This window comes from Ostrea edulis, chromosome 3 (genome assembly GCF_947568905.1).
Source record: "Ostrea edulis chromosome 3, xbOstEdul1.1, whole genome shotgun sequence".
Taxonomy (NCBI): Eukaryota; Metazoa; Mollusca; class Bivalvia; order Ostreida; family Ostreidae; genus Ostrea; species Ostrea edulis.
The window spans coordinates 79,109,101-79,132,981 of record NC_079166.1 but is presented as its reverse complement, the minus strand read 5'-3'; the positions used below and the strand labels follow the sequence as shown (position 1 = coordinate 79,132,981).

The window sequence follows — 23,881 nt, the reverse complement described above, 5'->3', positions numbered from 1 at the left end:
ACTAAATTGATGGTCATTGCCAATGTTTGATACATTCTGCAATCTAATTTACATTATGCCGTCACATGACATGTTATGTTGAGATTGGGCACAGGATGCATTTTTGAAAGTCGGGTCTCTTCAGTGATTCTTAAAATCATGCTTTAGCCACAAAACAATAAGGTAAATTATTGAATATATTTTGTTAAAAAAGAAGCTTTCTCAATGTTTTAGGGGCCCTGATTTGCTAATATGGTTTTCCCGAGTGGGGTGCCCCCCCCCTGAACCCCCCGAACCCCCCCCCCCCCCACCAGGACTGTGCCCTGGACGCCCCCAGACCCCTCGCCTGTATGGGATTAAATTGCACTTCAAAACAGGGCTAGCTACCAGGGGCGGATCCAGGAATTGCAGTTAGTGGGGGCTCCACTTCATGAGGCTGTGGGTCAAGGGCAAAGCCCTCGGAAGCTCCTGGATTTAACAGATTTTATAGGGCTTGAAATATGTCTCCTATTTAAGTAATTTGTACTATTTTCCATCATTTTTAATAACGGGAATTTAGTAAAATGACGCAAATTTTAAACGTTTTGGAAAAATTAAGTTCTCCCAATTAAGTAATCCAAGAAATCAAAAGATTGTGTCATTTATTTCTCCGGGAGTGGAAGAAATTATTGCTTCTTTTATCGTTTAGTACATTTTCCTAAATCTGATAAAAAGATTTACCTTAAATTTGAAACTTTGAGGGTGGCGCGCGACAGCTGCGCCCCCTTAAATCCGCCACTGGATACATGCCTGATTAGTATCTCAATAAGGTACGTACTCGTATAAGAATTTAACTCGCAATACCAAAGTCAACAGCAGGCTGTGTTCAGGATCGTAGCGGCTAGTCTAGGGGTTAGGTATGGTGGTTGGTTTCTGCCACTTTACACTTCATCTTCTGTTTGTTATTTCGAGGCAAAGAGACAACAAAACGATATTTAGCAACTTTTGTCACCAAGCAACTTTTCGCCCACTCCACCTAAGAAAAGACGACAAAATGATATTAATCCAAGATGCAGACAAGATTAACAAAATTGAATTAAACCCAAATTTATTATACATAATGCAGTCAACATTTTAGCAGATTTATAAGACAATATACAATTTAGTGGCAGGTGTTGGCACAATCCATTTAACATGAAAATACTAACCCTGCGGTCAACCCGGGGAATCACTAAGCACCCAGGGATTACCTCCCTTTAACACTGGCGCAAAGCGCCCCCACAGGTAACTGTGGTGGGAACAGACCTCTTGGTACCACCTTACAAGAGTGAATGCCACGTACGATGATAAGTTCAGTTCTGACTCAGGCCCTAACTCTATCCTGTCTCCCCTGGTACACACCTTGGTCATTGTTAAGACCCCCAGGGTAACCCCAAAGACTTGCCCTTGGTATAGCAAGGGTCAAGCCGGCCCCACAGGTACCACTGAGGTGGCCCCAAATCCTCCTCAGTACTGAGAATAGATTCTCCAGAGTTTTGAGCCAGACATGAGAGAAATTTTAATTTGTGGTAATCCCCGAATTCCGCCCCCCTTACCCGGATTGTACCTACGAAATTTACCCAAATCCCAAAACAAAATGAAAGCAAATATATACAATGGTGAATCATCAAAAGTGACCGAGGACAATATGAGTCCACTAATTCGTAGCATAAAACACAAATGACAAAAGCTCAAGTCCCCCAGTGCGGTAGTTTCATACACAACCAACACTCCTCTCCTGGTGCACAAGACAATACTATTCTTAGTAGTAAAAATTAAAATGTTAACACAGTTCACAAGCGAATGTTCGCACATATATATACACAGTGTCCCCAGCCTTCATAAAAGAGTATGATGACGCGACACTCGACTCGCACGACCACAATCAGGAACACGCCCGCGATACGGCACAGGACATCTCCCAGTCTTGGAATTCAGAGACACACGCAACACAGTACGTACCACATGTTTCCAAACCTGAAACACTAGCCTTTGGGTCTGGAAAAAGCACTAGCACAGCGAAGAGTCCCTGTCTGCCACTATCCCAGTCACACTAGAAATGTCATTATACCAGGTCCCGTGAATCCTAATGCGAATCGGGGTTGTCCAACCAATGGCTGTAAATAGTAAACAAAAAACAGCAGTATCTTATCATTAGGGATGGGTGGGTGGGTGACAACGGTTAAAGATGGCCGAATAATGTGATGAATGATCCGGGTCACTAGGCTTGACACGTAATAATTATGCTCGGTCGCTAAAATGTTTGGAATTCAGGAACAAGGTTGCAGGAGTTGTCGCGCCTGCCCATAAATTAAAGGCATTTATCTAAATAATGATAAATGGCATTAATCCAAGATGCAGACAAGATTAACAAAATTGAATTAAACCCAAATTTATTATACATAATGCAGTCAACATTTTAGCAGATTTATAAGACAATATACAATTTAGTGGCAGGTGTTGGCACAATCCATTTAACATGAAAATACTAACCCTGCGGTCAACCCGGGGAATCACTAAGCACCCAGGGATTACCTCCCTTTAACACTGGCGCAAAGCGCCCCCACAGGTAACTGTGGTGGGAACAGACCTCTTGGTACCACCTTACAAGAGTGAATGCCACGTACGATGATAAGTTCAGTTCTGACTCAGACCCTAACTCTATCCTGTCTCCGCTGGTACACACCTTGGTCATTGTTAAGACCCCCAGGGGTAAACCCCAAAGACTTGCCCTTGGTATAGCAAGGGTCAAGCCGGCCCCACAGGTACCACTGAGGTGGCCCCAAATCCTCCTCAGTACTGAGAATAGATTCTCCAGAGTTTTGAGCCAGACATGAGAGAAATTTTAATTTGTGGTAATCCCCGAATTCCGCCAAATGTGCTTGTCTATACGAGCACACCTGCCACAGAGCGTTATGTGAAATTAGGATATCTAGAAGAAGTATAAAAATTAAGCTGCCTAAGAGAGTGACGGGCTCACAAGAGGATGGGGGGGGGGGGGTGGGTGGGTGTTTAACCTACTATGGGATTTCGAGATCATCAGGGTAAACTTTAATGTGGTGTTTGGACAACAGGAAGGTTTCCAGTCCCCCTTGTAAGGTATTGAGGAATGCAGAGTTACCCAAATCATTAAGATGAGTTCCGTCGAACCTGAACAGCTGCTTGTTGGCAAATGTAATGGAAGGGTAACGAATCACAAACCCTCCCTCTTGTTTGATAAACTGTTTAACCTTACGATTGATATTCTTCCGAGCTGCCTCCACTTTAGATGCGTCACTGGCATTGTACCAATAAAGACGTGGTAACATATCTGACCATATAATAGACAAGTTGGGGGCTAAAAGTTTGCATCGCAAGAATGAGCATTTGATGGAGTGGAATAGCTCCAATGAAGTGGCCAACCCAAGGTCATTGGAACCGAGGTGAACAACTAAGTAATCAGGAGGGGGTTGGTTTGTAGTTTACTTTCGAACAAGGGGTCGAAGTCTTGCCATTTCATTCCCCTGGTGCCGAACCATTCTATGGACAGGTTGTTGAGTTGCAGGTTCAAGTGTTTTCCTCCAGGATGTTTAAAGGCACTGCGTGCAGCCCAGTACACAATGGAAGAGCCAATCACCCATATGGTTTTCTTTATACCTAGAAAACTTGAGGTACGTTAGTACTGTGAGTGAACCAGTGAAAAATCAGCAGTTAATGTTCGGGAAATCTAATGTAAGTGGCATAAGCACTGGATTTCCACCTACCCCAATGTTTGATTGTCTGATCTGAAATGCCCCTCATGACAGCCTCAGTGGCAGCCCCAATCCGAAAAGAATGTGATTTGAAACATACAGTGCTAATTTCACAAAAACTCAGCGCTTTAGCCACCAATGCAGCAAACTGATAACGCGTGAGGGGGTTACCGTCAAAATGTATTAGGAATGGACTATTTAGTGGTAATGCGGGGTTCCTTATTGCTAAGTATTTGCTAATAGCCGCCACTGGGCAAGCCACATCACCTGTCTTTGAGAGAAATAAAGTACATGATTTGCCCAGCTGGTCGGTTTTGGATTGCCGGATTGTGAGCTTAACTTTGGGCTGGCCATTTAGTGTGACTAATTCGATATCCCTACGCTGCAAAGGACTTGGGCTAGTACTCTTAAGCGATTACATGGTTAATTCACCTACTCGCATGAATCCAAAAAATGCTAGACTAAAGGCCGCCTGAAATAGGAGCGTTTCATAACTAGATGAACAGACGTTGACTAGTGCCGTGATGATCTTAAGGAGAATTATGTACGTGATTGGAGCTCGAATATCCCACTTCCCTGCCAGTCGGTTTGCTCCTTCCAAAATCTTAGCGACCATAAAGATTTAGTATTGTCCGCCATGCCCTAAATTTTAAAAATGTGTGATAAGCCTGATATGTAAGTTCTCAAACTAAATGGGGATCGGCCTTTGAGAGACAAGTATGCCAAGAATTGCACAATATGTTCTAAAGGGGCTGGCCAAATTACTGGTAGTTGAAGGTGATACCTGAACTGATTGAAGATTTTGTAAGCTGTATTATAGGTCTGCCTGGTTTTGGGAGCTACCGATGCCTGGAGTAATCTGTTGGCCTCCTGGCTTAAACTTGCCAAATTTCTGGGGGAAGCGGGGTAGGCATCGGATCTGCCTGCGGCGCTTAAGTCCGAAAACGTGACCACTGGCAACGAGAAATTGAATCCGCTATAGCATTTGATTTAGTATGTATGTATTCAGCTCTAAAGTTGATATTGAAAGTCATAGTTTTAAGAACGAATCGCCTTACCAGAACCATGACATTTTGGGATTTGGACGTTTGTTTGTTTATAATGTGAACTACTGCTTGATTGTTGATATGAAATAATATCCGTTTGTTGGCCAGTAGTGGCCCCCAAACTGTTAGGGCCGCGACGACAGGAAACATCTCCAAGAAAGTTAAGTCCTGAAACCTACCTAGCGTATCCCACTGTTTTGGCCATCTGCCAAAGGCCCATTTACCTTCGAAAAATATACCAAAACCGCCAAACTTACCACCCGCACTGTCTGTATAGAAATTAATGGTTTCGTTAGCGCACCATAGCCTATGGGGAAATAATGTAATACCGTTGTAGTTCTGAAGGAATAGCAACCAAGTTTCTAAATCCAACTTCATAGCGGAAGAAACTCTAATTTTAAAACTAGGTTTCCTAATACCTACAGTGGCGTCTACTAGTCTGCGGATGAAGGCTCGGCCTGAGGTCACTACTTGACAGGCGAAGTTTAGCGACCCGATTAATGATTGGAGTTCCCGGAGTGTGATTTTTTTAGTATCAATGCAGAATTGAATTTTTTGACGTAACTCAACGAGTTTATCCTGTGGTAATCGCATATGCATGGAAATGGTATCAAATTCAATGCCTAAGAACACTAAGCAAGTAGTTGGCTCCACAGTCTTATCCTGGGATATAGGAACCCCTAAATGTTCGCACTGTTGGTGAAATATTTCCAATGTGTATCCGCATGTACCCTCTTGTTTTTTACCTCCAAATAAAAAATCATCCAGATAGTGGATAATGTGATGGTTACCGGATTCCTTAGTTATAAGCCAATGCAAGAAAGAGCTAAATTTGTTAAAAAGTGCACACGAAAGCTTGGAACCAAAGGGTAAGCACTTATCGTAATAATATTTGCCATTAGATTTAATGCCAAGTAAATCGAAGTCGCCTGGGTATATGGGTAGTAAACGGAAGGCACTCTTGAGGTCGGATTTTGCTAACAATGCCCCTTGGCCTAGTTTTTGAATCATAAGAACAGCTTCATCTACGTTACTATATTTGACCGTACAAATGTGTGGATCGATATAATCATTGACCGACTCAAACTCAGGGTATGACAGATGGTGAATTAAGCGTTGATCACCATCTTTTTTGGGGACGAGGCCGACCGAAGAAACTCTGAGTGTAGGAAAAGGAATGGCGTCATAGGGACCAGCCATTCTGCCCAGTTTAACTTCTTTATTTAACTTCTGCTCTACTAACTGGGGTGCTAAGCGTGCATATTTTAAGTTCTTGCCTTATCGGTGTAGTCTAGGACCTGCATAGTGCAAGGGGAAGCCATACTTAAAGCCGTGCCTAAGTTGAATTTGATCCGATAAATGGGGATATGACAAAAGTGCGTTACATAATTCGGAGTATTTAATAGGTGTGCATGCCAAGCTATAGAGATTATTACTGGGGACAGTTTGCTTGAGGGTGGGGTCCCCCACAGGCTGAGCACCGGTGTCGAAACCTACAGGGGTTAAAGGAACAGGAACCCCTGTTGAACGCAAAACAGACGCCTGTGGCCTTAGTTGTATTGTTGGCTGCTGCAGTGGCTTTGGAACCATATCCCCCTCCCTGGGAGTTAGGCCCCTGTGTGGCTTGTGGTTTTCGACTGAAGTTGTTACGAAAAGGGGCCTTATTCCCACTGTCAAATATTTGGTTCGACTGATCAGACTGTGGGGAGGAAATGTGCATAACCCTTAGTTCGGAGTCTACAACTCCCCATGTTAGGGTGGGGTGCCGCTCTTTTTTGAGTCAGAACTGTTCGTCATACTTGGCCCACCCGGAATGCCCCGATCTATTTGCTGCCAGGCGAATATTGTGCATATATTTGAGTAGTTCCTGGCCTTTGTGTGGAGACTTTTCCAGAAATATGGACATATAAATAAAAAACGCCGTTGTCCATGTATGGATGCTATTGATTGTCTTGAGTTGTTGTTTCTCTATGTTAATTTGCCCATTTCTTATTACCAGTTCACCCTTAACATGGAGCTTGGTGCGCAAGTCACGTGCTTGTTTCAATAATAGAGGCAAGTCAATGTATTGACCTGTCCATATTTTTGACTTAATGGCCATGCATACCTATGGGATCAAAGATGCTTGCATCTGATACAGGCCGACTGACCTGGACCTGTTCGCCAAACGAAAGACCCGTACTAAATTCACAAGATCTACTTTCACCCGATACAGCGAAATTAGTATCGGAATGATACAAGCCATCAGTATCTGGGTCGGGCCCAGCAAAATCAATAATGTTACCTGATGCACCCCCCACACTCGCTCCCGGCTGTGGGTTGATAACAAAGCCTTCCCTCTCGTCAAGGGCTGCGGTGGCATGGTTGCACAAGCTGCAGGAATGGGCCTGGGGGGCTGTTTTTTCTTTACCGGTCTCGTAGTTCTTGTACTGGGCCGAAACGACGAATCAGGCATTTTTCTGACTTTCGACTGCTTTGTCATTCTGGTTGACGTAGTCGCACGTCTCTTTTTTGGAGGCATTTTGTCTGATGGTAGTCGATTGCGCTTGTAATGGACAACGGTTAAAGATGGCCGAATAATGTGATGAATGATCCGGGTCACTAGGCTTGACACGTAATAATTATGCTCGGTCGCTAAAACGTTTTGAATTCAGGAACAAGGTTGCAGGAGTTGTCGCGCCTGCCCATAGATTAAAGGCATTTATCTAAATAATGATAAATGGCATTATTAGTTACTTTTCACCTCATAATAACGAGAAGACAACACATTGTAAAATTGTACAAATCAGCCACTATACGTAGCCCCTAGGCTAGCCGCTACGATCTTGACTATCCATGCTATATACAGTCTACGCTTGTCCGATCAATCGATATTAAGATCTATACGTTTGTACGATCAATCGATATACTTCGTATCGACTAAATATAATTCCTTTTCCGTGACGTTGCACGTTACAATTTCTGATCTTGCCAGTTTTCGTAATGGCACGTGGTAAAAATTCTTATATTTGAATGAAAATATCTCCAAAAAGAATACATTTTTCACAATGCAGCGCGAGTTATTTTCTCCTGAATACAGGGGACGTACAATACGATGCGGTCCTCAATTCATGAAGACTAATATGTGACTGTAAAATAATTCAATTCACTGAGTTTATTTATATGTTCCTTGTGTGATTTTTTCGTAGGCAATGTTGGAAATGTAACAAATTCTGTAAATATTAGTCATCGATTTATTTAGATCAGGGTCAAGATATCTTTAACATATAATCAAATCTTCATTATTAATTTTCAATATTTTGGACGACCAAAACATAATTAGATATACAGAATTTACATGTGCAAAAATGCATGTACATTACATTAGTTAATCTAGAGGAGGGGTACTGGTGTTGCAACACACACAGACACCTTTGATTATAATTTTAAGAAAAGAGCATGAGAGAAAGAGAGTATATTACTTATATTTTTCCGGAAACACTATTACTGCATCGCATTGATTGTAGGATAGAAATCTAAATTTGAATAGTATGGGGAAGGGGGTAAACTCCTGTAAGTTTATGTCATCCGACATCGATTTACACACTGTTTTTCATTATTTTCAACATTCATCAAATTTAGTTTGAAAGTGGTGGGTTGTTAATAAAATTTATGTGAATTAGCTTTTTTTTTTTTGGTCAGACATTGGATTTTTTATCATACCCCTTTGTAAATTATGTTGTCATATTTTAATATCTTTTTAAAGAGTGTTTTTATTTGGTAGTTAACCTATAAAACACAATGTAGACAATAGAAAATACACAAAATACATATCATCATATTAAAAACTTAATCCTCAGGTTCACTCCCACCCCCCACCCCTTGAAAATTTTCTAGATTCGCGCTTGGACAATGTTAATTACATATACATATATATTGAATAAGTATCTAATGTAATCTTTCCGTTAAAATCTGCTTTAAGGTTTTGTTTCTTCATGTGTGATTCAATATTTTTAAATTTTTTTTTATCTCCGTTCGCCCCGCATGCGGAAGGCCAGGGTTCGAATCCCGGCTGCGACAGACCTAAGTCGTTAAAACAGGTAGTGACAGTTCCATCGCCAAACGCTCGGCATCAGGTGATGACCTTAAAAACGGATGACCCGAGTTACAAGAGGCGTGGCACGCTAAAGAACCCTCACTGCTAATTGGCCATTTAAGCGCCGAGCATAGGCCTAAATTTGAAGCCCTTCTTTGGTCTTGGTGATGTCTCCATATGTGTGAAAAAGTCTCGAGGGAGACGTTTTAAGCAAGATACAACAGCTCCACGTGTATATATTGAGTTACGTTGCATTAGGGAATGGAGGTGGGGAATAACCCCACATGTTTACGATATGTAGGCTGGCTCATGATTTTTTTTAAATAGTAGTAGCAGTGGCGTAGCTTCCATTGAGGCAACCGAGGCAGCTGTCTCGGTAAAAAAAAACCCACCTTTTACGTTGTTAAAATGTCGATAGCCTCGGTAATAGTCGAACCCAAGTTACGCCTATGAGTAGTTAATTATTGTGGAAATGTAATCAAATTAACCGAGGAATTGAAAAAAAGGATTTATCCCTCTTACCCCAAAACGTTTGGATTGAAATAGAACTTTGACTTCATTTTTGAATTTGGCGAGATAAGAATTTTCAGAAGTGTAACAAACTCCTCTGGCTACCCCCCCCCCCCCCCCCCCCCCCCGTCTTTTCAGGTGTCTCTTGTTTATTATAGGTTACTTCTAAAATTCTCGGGATTCGTATTGTATTACAAATTGGGACAGAAATGAACATTAAAAACAGCTGTAACCCCACCCCCTTTCCTCAAACCCTACAATTTGACAAAATTCTTGGCAAATTTTATCATACCCAATGTAATGCTCCAGTTTGACATACTGTAACCATGTTCAATTCTCATGCAGTCCGTGGAGGGCAGCTTAATGGCGTGGCTTCTAAAGCACACACCCCTTGTCAAACACTGTTGATTTTCTGTCTTCTAACTATATATTGCCTGAATGTATTGTGCAAAGGTCATGCCATTTAAAAGTTATAGTCGAAAGTTTTACGTGTTATACCATGAATTATTTTTTTTCATGGTAAAACAATATAATATATAAATCTTTGTTTAAAAATATATTAACATACATCATTCTTTACTAGAACATTTCCGTGGTAACAGACACCAGTCCCGCAGAAACGCAGGCGACTTCTCCAAACTTATATCATATAAAGGGCCGGCTCGTGCCGGTGTAAAGGCAAATTTTGACCCCCATAGAATAATGACCGGGGATCATTTTTCGACATCGAAAAGTGATCCCCTAACCGTAGAAAAATTGGATAATTTTGTAGAAAGAAGACCCAGGGATCATTATTTTGCGTGTCATACCTGAAAAATAATGACCTCCGTAGAAAAGTGACCCCCTCCCTTTCTTAGCAGATTGATTGATTTTAAAGGAGTTTATACGGGTTTCAGGTCATTATTTACCCAGAGTTATCGTTTCTGCTGCTCCTCTTATCAAATTTATTCCATATGTAAAAATTTTTCACGGTTAATAAAATAAAAGTAAGAACTAGTTCATTAAATTTGAGGAAAACCAACTGTAGGTTCCATGACCAATTACAACTGAAAAAAACCGCATATTTCGGGGACGGATCCAGGGAATTTTCAAAAACGGATTCTACCATTAATTTTAGTTCTCAAAAGGGGAGTTCCATTCTGAAAATGTGTTCTATTTACATGTATAGATCTTGTGTAATCAAACACACACATAAAAAGAGTTGCGTCTAAATACAATACTTCTTGTGTCACATAAAGGCGTGAAATCTTCTTAAAACTGACGAATTGACATACATTTTTTGCAACTGAAGTCAATAGCTTATTTCATTTACACATCATTATCGTTTTTCAAGAATTTTGAAAAATGAGTAAGTGTTGATAGAGGTATTAGTGAGTATGCGAACGTTAACTTTGGGTAGACTATAACATTTCACTGGATAATTTATGCCTATCAGGGTGTAGGACAAGGGGACGGGGGCACGTGCCCCCTCACTTTTGGAAGATGGGGGGGGGGGGCATGTGGGTTTGTGCTCCCTCACTTTTTTAACAGAAAATTAACATAAATTGATCAGATGAGAATATACCACGGTTAAAAAATACTCAATTCTAATATGCAGGTTCTAGGCACTCAAAGCATTATTTCTTGCATGTACATAACCTATTCTCTCCGTACTAAATTTTTTTGGACCGAGTTACGTTTTAAACCATCATAAAATTGTTAGTTACAAGAAAAATGTTCTCACGGTGAAAATAGTTACATCTCATTTATATTAGAAGGGGATCCCCCACCCCCCCATTCCAATGTTCATAAGTACAGTATGTCGTACACAGTACGGGGGAGTAGGGGAAGATACAGCCGGGGCACATGTCCCCACACTTTTCAAAAGGGTAAGGAGTATGGTTGTGCCCCCCCCCCCCCCCCCCGCTTAAGTAAGGCTTTTTTACAATCTGACTAGAATAGGATCCCCGGTCCGCTCCTTTGTTTTCATATTGTCTCTACAATATAAATACAAAGGAGCAGACGGAGGATCTCATTTTTATCAGATTGGGATTGTTAGTTAGTACCCACAAATAAAAAGGTGAGGCATTACAGTCGGAAGCCCTCCAGAGGCCACGAATCTTCAATTCTTCAAAATTTTCCTCGGGAGACACGAAAACACATGAAACTTGATTAATGAAGTCATTAGGAAATGGCATACAAGCAAAGCATCTAAAGTGTAAAAAAAGTGAGAAGGGAAGTGTAAAGTCGTCACCCCCCTCCCCACGAAATAGGATTTGGGAGTGTCAGAAGGATACCCTACGTGGTTTTTTTTAATTTTTTTTTTATTTTATTTTTTTTTTTTTTTGCTTGTCAAGTCAAAATGTGTTTAAAGTGGATTTCTTTGGTACCCCCATTATTTTTAGCCCAGCTACGCCACTGCCTATTGTGTTAAATTGTTAAATTATCAAAACACCCTAATTAAAACGCCACACTGTCATATCACAGTAAATGCAGTGTACCTGCTATCACCGTGTAGAAACGCACTAGAGTAAAGTGTATCACCTTCTACTCTCTCTCTCTCTCTCTCTCTCTCTCTCTCTCTCTCTCTCTGTAATTCTCTCTCTCTCTCTCTGTCTGTCTGTCTGTCCCTCTCTCTCTCTCTCTCTCTCTCTCTCTCTCTCTCTCTGTCATTGTGTATGTGTGCGAAGAATGTAGAGGAAGCAAATTTACAAAAAGATGTGATTAATAAAGATTAATTCCAGGTTTAGCACCCTATAAAAATGACTGATGGTGGGGGGAGGCGCAATCCCTCCCCCTCGAAATTCCTTGAATATCCGTATGAGTACACAATTCCCGTCACTGATCAGACTTAGAGGATTTCCAAGACATAGTAACCTCACGGCATGTCCATCCAGGTCTGCAGAGGTTGGGCTTATCGACAGAAAAATTACGAGTCACTCTTTTGTTAAAACAAGTAAATTCTTATTTTTGAAACAAAATTACAATTCCTAATATGTTTTAATCTGGTTACGTTTCATATGAATGATAGATTTACTTATAATGTGACAATGTTGGACTACCTCCCTTAGGCATTACCAGAGAAATAATCCTTAATATAATTTACTAGGGGTCATTATTCTACGGGGGTCATTTTTCTAAACGTGAAATGGACTGATTTTTTGAAAGACATTTTTTTTCTATGGGCACAAGGGGTCATTATTCTACGTCTAATAATGACCGGGGGTCATTTTTCGACGTCGAAAAATGACCCCCGGTCATTAATCTACGGGAGTCAAAATTTGCCTTTACACCGACCCATAATAAAACATATTACTAGCCGAAATTTTGCACCGGAAACGAAAGGAAGACTTAACAAAATTAAACGATGTATGTTCTACTTTGATGATAATTGTTCGTCATATGTATGTGTTATCTGTAAAGTATTACGTTCTTTATATTCAATCAATAAGCCATGTATACTTTTTTTAGTCAACTGTTACGTCACAATACGAAATTTCCGAGTTGCCCAATAGTTCTTTCCCTTTGTGGAACTCTTATGCACAGTGAGACGCAAAACATACTATCGTCCACACGCGGTGCGTACAAATGCTTATCGGTGCGTACAAATGCATATATATCCTAATGGCCGATTATCAGACATTATGCAACCACCCTAACTGCAGGGACACACAATATTAGTAACTTTATTAGTATCTGATAAAATAGCTCAAACAAAAATCAATGATCACTATTTTTCTTTGATTAAAATATCACTCGTGCAGAGGAGGAAATAAAAAAAAATAATTTCATATTTAATTTGATGGCCTAATTCAAACAAATATTGTTCTTGATATGGTCAGTTTAATGTATATTAACGGCTGATATAAACAAAATTTACACTTTCATTACTTTTATCCTTATTTACATAGCTATTCTATAGTATATGTATACATCTTGTACCCACTCAAGCGTTCAACAGAACACCGAACGTACCTCCAGTACAGAAGAGCTAATATCTCGGAAGTTGCGTATTGAATGTACACATAAAAAGACGTTGAGACGTAGGATTTGCGTATCAAAAAATGATGATGTAAGCAAGCCCACGACCTACGTTAAGCTAATGAAATGTCCGCGTTTTGCAACAATATACATATTATGCTTAAACGATATGTTGGGCTAAATTAGAAAGTCGTTTTGGTAAGGAAAAGAACATCTTTTTCATTAAATGACAATTAAGAAGAATAATAGTTTGTCACAAAATATCACTCAGAACATTCTGTTGAAAGAAACATCAAAATCCAATAAGTGAAACGATAGCATCAGCAATAATAATAATCAATAATCTTATAAATGTTCTCAAATCATTCGAAAAAACTTCTCATTCATCTGATAAAATCTTAGACATTTGTCTCATCATATCATCCCTATCAAACCTAATTGAATTTCTTTATAATCTCAAGAATATTCCCAAGTAATTAAAACAATTCTAAATCATTTGATAAATTCTCACACGTATGCCTCATCGCATTCCAATGCTCTCAAATGATTCCAAAGACATTCGCATGCGCCCGATGAAATCTCAGGAATATATCTCACCATCTTAATCAAATCTAAGTGTAATACGATTCCGTTGTGACCGTTGGGGCGAGCGCAGCATATCTGAATACATTTTCAAAAAATTTATATTGAAAACAAGGAAAACTGATCTGGTTCACTGTCAATACGTAGGATTACTGTCTTGCTCTTCTCGCCAATGTAGGAACCAGTTTAGCGGGAAATGCAACGAGCGTGTTGTGACGTAGCCTGGTAGTTGTGACGTGACTGTTTACATTTCTTTAGACAATATTTTAAAAAGAAAGGGGGAAGAATATGATTGTCATCCTTTCCTTTCAAATAAGAAAGGTTTGTAATACTTCAAAGATTTTTTAAATTATTATTTTGCGAATCGAACCATCCGCCATTTTGTACGAGGGACTTCTGGGATTGGCGTCAAAAAAATTCTTGTTAGAGGTTGAGATTTAGCTCGGATTATTTCCCGCGCTCTAGTCATTAGAGCTCGCAGTACGAGCCAACGCTCCGCGCTGGGTCGTTGCGCTCGCTATAATCTCAATAAACATGTATCTCACATTCTAGAGAAATATTGAATGAAATTATCTTAATCGCACTTAGATCTCAACATAATTTATCTTGTATTTCTAAAAACTGTTTTACTTTTCATCTACTAGTATCACTTCTAAAACATGTACAAGTACGCTTCCTTTTCTCTAACAATTTCTTAATTCGGCCTAATTTTTATTGTATTATAAACGTACCCGATCCAGTGAACCATGGTACCCTAGGCGAGGACTAAGAGAAGATATTTGCATCTAATGTACACTATGAATATTTGTATATGCTATATATCATATTATGCATCAATGGTTTCTTCTTTATATGACCTACACATAAGGTATCTTGGCCTCTAGTAGTGTAGTGTAGTAGATGTATGTAATACAGAGGGCTCCTGGTACTCTTTACTATGAATATGTCCAATCCAGGGAAAGATTAGAATGAAATTCCCATAGAGACCCTTGTCGAAATAGTCAATATGTTACTTGATGATAAAGAATTACACAATTCTAACAGGACCCCAATTTACGTGATTTTGAATGCTAAATACAAACAATTCCAGAAGAACATTGTGATTATCATTGATTCTTTATATAAACGTATTTCTTCTCAATTTACTGAAACAAGGAAAACATCATTGGTTAGAAATATCAATATAATTCTTTTACCAAAAACGCACTTTCAACGAACGTCCAATACACAACAACTTCATCACTGTTTTCATTTTTTTCGTATCAGCATGAATACTTGTATTATACTGTTAAATATCTATTACATAGTCATTTCGATTACAGTCAACAGTTGATAATGTTAATCTATTTATAAAAATGCGATCAGTAATAAAACGTTTCATACAAATCACAGGTAAGCTACTCGATGATTGGAAAAACCAACCAAAACAAAAGAGGAAATAATTGAATACATATCATTTGAATTGTTGAGATTGGAAAACAAGTGCATGTGCACTTATATCATCCCTCTTTCATTATTATAAGTTAACAAATGAAAATCACGTTTTCTTAAGAAAGAAAAGAGAGGAAAGCCAACAACTGAAGAACAGAAAAAAATTATCACTGAAATAGTTGCAATTAAGATTTTATTTTTTCAATGTTGTTTTTGGAGTGGGGATGGGGATGTGGTGGAAAACTCTCATAAAATGCAGAGGCCTATTAAATCGTTTCCAAAGGTGACAGCCAAATAAAAAGTAATATAATTTGGAAGGTGAAATAGTGATTCGTGTCTTCGTACTTTTCCTCATTTTTTTTTCTGTTAATGAATCAACATACTGTCATACTCGTTTGGGGAAAGGGTTTCAGAAAACGAGAAAGCCGGGCAAAGAGAATGATACCCACAAGCGCTTGTTTAAATAACAAGTTATTATGATTTTAAATATACGCACCGTATGCATATTAAATTATAACTTATTGCGTATATCAAAGGACGGAATATTAAGATAACTTTCCGTTATCTCAGTAATTCCTGCTGTCCTTATTTATAATACAATAAACCTCTTGATTTTACAAAATTTTGACCACCTTCAAATATCAACTATACGTACAGTACTTTGTACGTTCCGTTCCATTTTCCGTTCTGCGTTTTAGTAACACCCGATGATTTTTCCGCTTACTTCCAAACCACGCGATCTATTTCCAACCCAAAGAGTCTTTATAACAACTGTAGTAGTGAATTCAAAACGTCTCACAAAAATGTGCTTGCTATTGCAGTACAAGAACACTTAAAGAGACACTACAGCTCATTTTCCACATTTTAATAAAGTGTTTTTAAAACCATGTATTGATAAAATGATAAATTTCATATCGATGCTGACAATTTTGAACAATTGGGATGCATCAATTTACTCTCAAATGCGCTTTGAAGATCGTTCGGAATTCAAAGGTTTCTTCATGCTGACTCGGACTTTTGAATGCTTATTTACATCACGTGGTTTTGAATGACAGCAAAGGTGTTCTGAAGGAAATTATTTAAATTCCCCTTCAAGGGGTCCACACTCACCTTTCAAGTATAAGATTATTCCCTGCTCCTTATAATAAGTAATTATAAATCATTATTTCAACAGAAACCTTCCATGTTCCTACTGACCGATGTTTTTACAACTAACACGTGTCGTGTTCAGATAAAAATAACACTTTTAAACGTGGTGTCTTCGCAGCTAGTCTCAATGGCAGATTTAGGGGGCCAGGATCCCCCTCCCTTTTTACCCCACAGATTGTGAATGGAAATCCAAATTTTGCACCAGAATGGCCGATTACTTTGGCTAATCTTTGACTTTCACACCCCTCTTCGGATATCCTAGATCCGCCACTGAGTTACATGTGTTTCTCCGAGCTCTTTGTTTTCCAACGGTCAAACTGATACCAAGGTAAATTTTATTTCACGTATGAGTTTTATCTCATTCTAATTTTACCTCTTTTCTCACAGAATCTGTCAAAATTCTAGATCTATCAACTACACTTTCTCTCTCTGGACGACATGCTGCACTGTTTACTGTCTATGCGCATGCGTCTGAAGACTGAAAGGAGGAGACTCGATATTTTGTGTATAGGCCATCAAAAAGTATTAATTTTAACGTTAAAACGATAATTTTTAACTTTAGATAAGTGTTATTTTCGCAAAGTTCATACTTTCAACAATGCAACAAAAATTGAGAAAGCGCTGGGAAAATTGTCATTTCATGATTTTTGCGCAAAATGAGCTGTAGTGTCTCTTTAAGGAAATATCTGATATTGTGCCGGTATTTTGACAGAAGCGCAGGTGGGTGCTGAGGAGCCCCTGAATACATATACATATTATCAATCTCTACCCACTGCCCTTTCAAAAGATGAAATTCTTCAAAACCATGTCAGAGTTTTAAATATAGTTAATATCCCAGTCATGGGTGAAATAAATATGAGTTACCGAAACTATACTGAATTTCTAAACTACATAAAAACACTTACAAATAAAGATACATTGCTGGATCCAGTAAGTGCTCTACGAAGCCCGTATCTTTGCTCCTCACAAAAATATTAACAGCTGTGAAATAGAAACTTCAAACTTACTGTGCGACTACATATACCACAAGTGGTGTATATCAAATGTGGATTCTGAGAAATTTTAAAGAACTTTTTGTAAACTTGAAATTGCTAATCTTTTCTCAAATCAATAACATGAAAAACGCATGACTTTTCAACACTTTACGCGATCATTCCTTATATATATGTATAAGTTTTACATATATATATATATATATATATATATATATATATATATATATGAAGTCTCTTTTTTTCTAAGTATAAAATATTTTTAAAAAACACTCTAAAGACTTTGTAGAAGTATCTCAACCGTGTTACCGGTCTTCTTCAGTCGTGTTTATTTCCTATAGCTACGTAACGCACGAATACATACACGGAAGTACTATGACGTCACAGTATGTATTATAAAATTGAAAAGTGACGTCAAAGTTGATATTGCGAGAAAAACATTTGAGATAAGTAAGAGTCTATTAATAAATTGAACAATACTTTCCCGACCTCGTGGACACATCCTATAATATGACTATGCGTACAATTAAATATTTGGTAAGTAATGTAGCGGAATTTTAGAAATGTTTGTTCACAAAGCAGTCAACTTCTGGTCTAAGTGAATATAAACAAGAAATATTAAAGTAAGTAGTTAATCGTAAATACAGCAATATTGTTTATAATAAGTTACTATAACACGTTATATATATAGCAATATTACATTATCACTTACACATGGTGTTTATATCTCTCAACTGATTCGATATGTATAAGCTTTTTCTGCGTATGGTCAGTTTTTAAATCGAGGCAAGCTACTGACAAACAAGCTGATGGCACGGGGGTTTCAACAATCCCGTTTAAAGTCAGCATTTTGTAAATTCTATGGTCGTTATAACGATCTAGTTTGCCAATACAACCTATCATTGGGGCAAATGCTGTCTGACGTGTTTCATACCAGTTGTTAGACAGTTCTTGGCACACTGATTTTGACTAAGGATTACTCCGTTTACCTGATCAAGATATAGGGCTCACGACGTGTATTGTAGTTTGACAGGGGATGCTTACTCCCCCTAGGCACCCGATTCCACCCCGTGTGTGTTCAGGGGTCCGTGTGTTTGCCCAAATAACTATTTTGCATTGCTTAAAGGAGTTTTGAGATTTACCACTGTTCGTTATCTTCAGTTTTCATACTGATTTTGACTGTGGATTCCTTAGTTAACTGATCATGATATAGCGCTCACGTCAGTTGCGATCGGTCAATTAGTGATGCACACTCCTCCACAACTGTTCTCACCTCTGGTGTGTCCAGAGGTCCGTGTTTATCGTACGTTTATGTTGTATTCTTGATAATAAGTATGAAATTGATCACCGTTCTTTGACTTTACTTCATTTAACACTGCACGTTGAAGAAAGGTGTTTTTAGAACTTTTAGATTACATTTAAACAATTTTTAATCCTCTTACAGTCTTGATATTTCAAAAAAATGTTAATACGAATGACTTTATAGAAGAAATCTCCGTAGATTAACAATGAACAGAACCAACGATTCGCTCTTTATCTAAAGGCTTATATATATATATATATATATATATATATATATATATATATATATATATATATATCAGTATAAAAGGGCCTTCAGAGTGCACGATTTATCATCGGTAGGGATGTCTTTCAGTCACAGTTATTATATAAAACCCTAATTAGAGCAAGTCTAACGATAATGCCAACTGCATTTGAAAAATATCACTTTAAGTGGGCAACTGGTCACACCGGAAACTTGTTTACACAGGCTTTATCCGGATAAGATTGGGGCATGGGGAGTCTGCCTCAAGAGTAAACGATCACCTTCAATGAGTACGTATGCCCTATGTATGCCCTAGAGCCAGACTCTTGGAGGAGATTTTAATCGCTATAAAGTTTCATTCATTTATTTTACATTTCTAATTGTTTAAGTACAATAAGGTGAGATATATATCAAAATTTGATTCGTTACATATGATAATTGAAAATATTTCCCTTTGAAAAAAATCATGTGGTTGTTAACATGGTTGATAGGGGATGATTGCTCATCATAGACATCTAATGTCATCTCTGGTATGCCCAGCTATTGTTTGCTCTACTCTTAATTTTGTATTCTTTACTATCATTTAACACTTTTTATTTTTATTTTTATCGGTTGTATTGATGTACTCTTGATCTGTTAGACTGCATTATGTTTTCTCAATTATTCCAACCATTGCTGTTAGTAATATAAAACATTCTCTTCTTGAATTATAAATTTAACATTACGTATTCCTTTTCAGTGAATATCCCACGTAGTGTATTTAAAGAACGTCAGGATACAAAAGTCCGTTTGTGCAGTTTTCTAAAGACAGCATTACAGGAACAAGAGGTCTCAAATCGATGGATTTATAACAGTCTTCTTGGATCGTTTATGATCGGAGAGAATTCACCTATATCCAAAGGTAATAAGAATTACAGAAAATTATTATTTCAAGTTACCTTTGATGAATATATATTCATGGAAGATTGGAAGTATACTGTGTCTGTTCTGTCTGTTTCTCTGTTAGCCTGTTTGAAACTTTAACCTTGGTTATAACTTTAAAATGGAATAGGACCCTCATATTTCATCATGGAAGCATCTGATTCGAATTATGATTTCTCCATCGGAAGAGTTATACTGGTTTTCAATTCCTTTATGAAAGGTGAAGATAACGAACAGTGATAACTCCTATAATCAATACAAAATACATAGTTGGGCAAACACGGACCCCTGGATACACCAGAGGTGGGATCAGGTACCTAGGAGGAGTAAGCATCCCATGTCAACCGGTCACACCCGCCGTGAGCCTTATCTCCTGATCAGGTAAACGGTGTTATCCGTAGTCAAAATCAGTGTGCCAAGAACGGCTTAACCCTCGGTATGAAACATGTCAAACAGCATTTGACGCAATGATAGGTTATATTGACGAACTAGATCATTATAACGACCATAGAATTTGCGAAATGCTGACTTCAATCAAGACTGTTGAAACCCCTGTACCATCAACTTGTTTATCAGTAGCTTGCCTTGATTTGAAAAAAAAACAACTGACTATACGCTGAACAAGCTCTTGCGTGTCGAGTCAGCTGAGTGATATAAACACCATATGCAGGTGATAATGGAATATTGCTACATAAATATAGGACGTTGACGATGTAGAAACTAAAATGATCTTATGTGTCATAAAGTTGATTTGTTAGTTTTCCGTTAGTATCTACTTTCAATAAATAATCTAACTCATATAAACAATACAATGTACTTTTTCTCCATTTCTGAAAGATTGGCACATTGCCAAGTTTTGAGAATTGTCTACCCTTTGATGTATTGAATGTTTGATCCCACCTCTGGTGTGTCCAGGGGTCCTTGTTTGCCCAACTATCTATTTTGTATTGCTTATAGGAGTTATGAGATTGATTACTGTTCGTTATCTGCACCTTGCATTATGGCTTATGTCATTTTGGAAGGTATTGTTAGTTGTAACTATTGAATTCATTTCATGATGTACAACTTTGCTTTTTTTAATAACACTGTTCGTTATCTTGCATAAATGTACACAACATTTTTAATATTTTTTATTAAAAAAGGCATTATCTAAACCCTAGTATCTCATTTGCTTTTTGAAAGCCAGGCTCAATAAAATGCTTTAATGATGTTTAGTAGTCTATTTCGACATAAGGGTAAAAAATTAATTCCTAGCCTGCTCTTGAAAGATTTTACCCTTCAAATATGTACCTGTTCTTCATTTCTTAGAAATTGGCAAAATGCCATATTTTAAGAGTTATCTGCCCTTTGATATGTTGCATGTATGAATATGACTTATATCAATGTTGGAAGGCTATTGTCTGCTGTTGTTATGTAATTCATTTCATGATGTTTAAATTTAATTTTGGTTTAAAAATATAGATATACACATAACCCTTTTCTAGATTTTTTTAAAATATGCATTATTTAATTCCCGATATTTCATTTGATTTTTAAATGCCAAGCTCTTTAATATGTTTTAATGATGTTTAGTAGTCCATTTTGATAGTAGTAAGAAAATTAAATATTTCCTAGCTTGGTCTTGGAAGATTTGACCTTTCCAATTTGTACTTGTTCTTCATATCTGAAAAAATGGCAATGTGCCAATTCTTAGGAGTTGTCTGCCCTTTGATGTGTTTTATCTTTGGTTATTATTTTTGCAGTTTGTGGAAGAGGAGTGTCTATTGTAACTTTGAAATACTTTTGAAAAAAAGTAAATTTAATTCTTTACTGAAATAAATTACATTTGATTTTAAATCCCTCTTCTGGATTTTTACATATAATATTGATGTAAATATGCAAAATACAGATTGCGCTGTATATGGCGGTCATGTTGAAAATAGCAATTTTGGGGGAGTATTTTTCAGTTACTATTTTGGATGTCTACCTACCCACCAATTTTCATCAAGTTGTGGTAACCTACTATTTAAACAGTATTGCATGTTTGTTTTTTTGCTGGACAGGCTTTTAAAATAAAATTTCTTTACCAATTAGTATAATCTGATATATGATACTCATTTTAAAAATTCTACCAGTTTTTTACCCCATAAATTTGCCTCGTCTAAATTTTATGCCACTAGTATTCCTCTTTGTACAAAGAGTCTGAAAATGTAAAACACCACAACATTAGGCTCATTGGGTCAAGCAAGCGACATGGGCATTTCTTTCTTTTTTTAAAGACAATTTCTAAAAGATGCACGGTGAAGATAACGAACAGTGATCAATCTCATAAATTCCTACTGAACATACTGGTATGCAACACGATTTTGTTCGCTACATGACAACATGTCGCAAGCCTTACCTTAAATCGAAAATTAATAGAAATACAATCCAATGTCAGCAAGATAATTCACACAATTCAAAACTCCTACATCCAGACAGGATTTGTAATCGTCATATTACCGATCATAATACAGTACAAGTCCAAGTGAAACTCCACGCTTATGGTAGTAAAGGTATAACAGCCATGTTTCATATCTAGTAAATAGATTGTGGACTTTTTGTAATCTTGGTATCGTTTTGAAAGATGCATCAAATAAAGATAATCCAATAGAGGAATTTCCATAATGTTGTAAACTGCTTGATTTATTTCACCTAGAATTTGACATTGACATATATGGAAAGAGCACATCTTATTGAAATATTTTTTAAAGAAATTATAATTTCCCACATATCTCTTGGTAAAACTTTGCATAAGCTTTTTCTTGATGAAATAAAATTAATCATTTGCCGTACACATTTTCAGAAAACTAGATGAATCACTGTTAGTTATCTTCACATTTCATTTTTCATATTTTTGTAAAAGGCAAATTACACTTCAAAGAGTTTCAATTGCGATAAGGTCCGCTTCCTACTAATTATATGAATTTCATTTCCCCCAACTCCATCATCATTTAACAATAAAAATTGATGTAGACTAAAATCCTTCAACAAGGGACCCGTCCGCCAGGATCAAGATATAGGGCCCACTGCGGGTGTGATCGGTCGATAGAGGATGCTTACTCCCCCTAAACGCCCGAGCCAACGTCTTATATATACAGGGCGCCGTGTTTGCCCAACTATTAATTTTGTATTCCTTATAGGCATCATGAGATTGATCACTGTTCGTTATGTTCCAACTTTACACATGTGGAACATTAAGACCATTTCACTAGTTTTATACATTTGCATTGGTTCGCACCTGACATTTGAAGCAATGTCAAATTCTTTGGAAGTGTTTTTTTTTTATTTCTAAGTTGAAAGAGAATTAGAAATTCAAAAGAAAACATTGGGTCGCAGTGATTGTTATTGAGCTACAGTGTTCTAAAGATGACGTGTTTGCACTTAAAATCTATTCAATTAAACTTGATCTGTATGTTGGTTTCAATACAATATCAGCAACACAAATCAATCACTACATAAAATAGATACATACTCATGTTTTCTAACAATACAGATGGAAAAAGTTTAATACAAGTAATGGGAAAAAAATAACGATCTTTTTGCACTTGATATACGAAAATAATCATGATACCTTTGAGAGTTAAAAATAATATTAGGAGTAATATCAATTTCTAAAATTTCAAATAATTTTCAAGATCTTGTTTTAAAATTTAAAATTGAAATAGAAAAGGTGAGGATTGGAGACGAATTTTTTTTAATTATTGGCGAAAATATTGAATTTAGATTAAATTAATTTAAACATTTCTTAAAAATTGTGTTCTATTTGGAGAAAATATCAAACAATAAATTTCAACATTTAATCTTTTTTCTAGTCTCAGCTACTCGTATCATGAATTATAAAACTGAAATCCACGTATAGCAGTATAAAAATAGCAAATATATCAGATGAAACAGAAACTGTAATATCACGCAGATTTAGA

General features: G+C 37.4%; 1 protein-coding gene across 1 annotated transcript in view; it reads left to right on the top strand.

The window, feature by feature from the left end:
• The window catches only part of LOC130052911 (uncharacterized), a 143,348-nt gene that overhangs the window by 81,823 nt on the left and 37,644 nt on the right, over positions 1–23,881 (top strand). Inside the window, exon 7 of the mRNA XM_056159123.1 lies at positions 19,759–19,920. Within this exon, the coding sequence (XP_056015098.1) occupies positions 19,759–19,920 (162 nt within the window). The remainder of the gene's footprint in view (positions 1–19,758; positions 19,921–23,881) is intronic.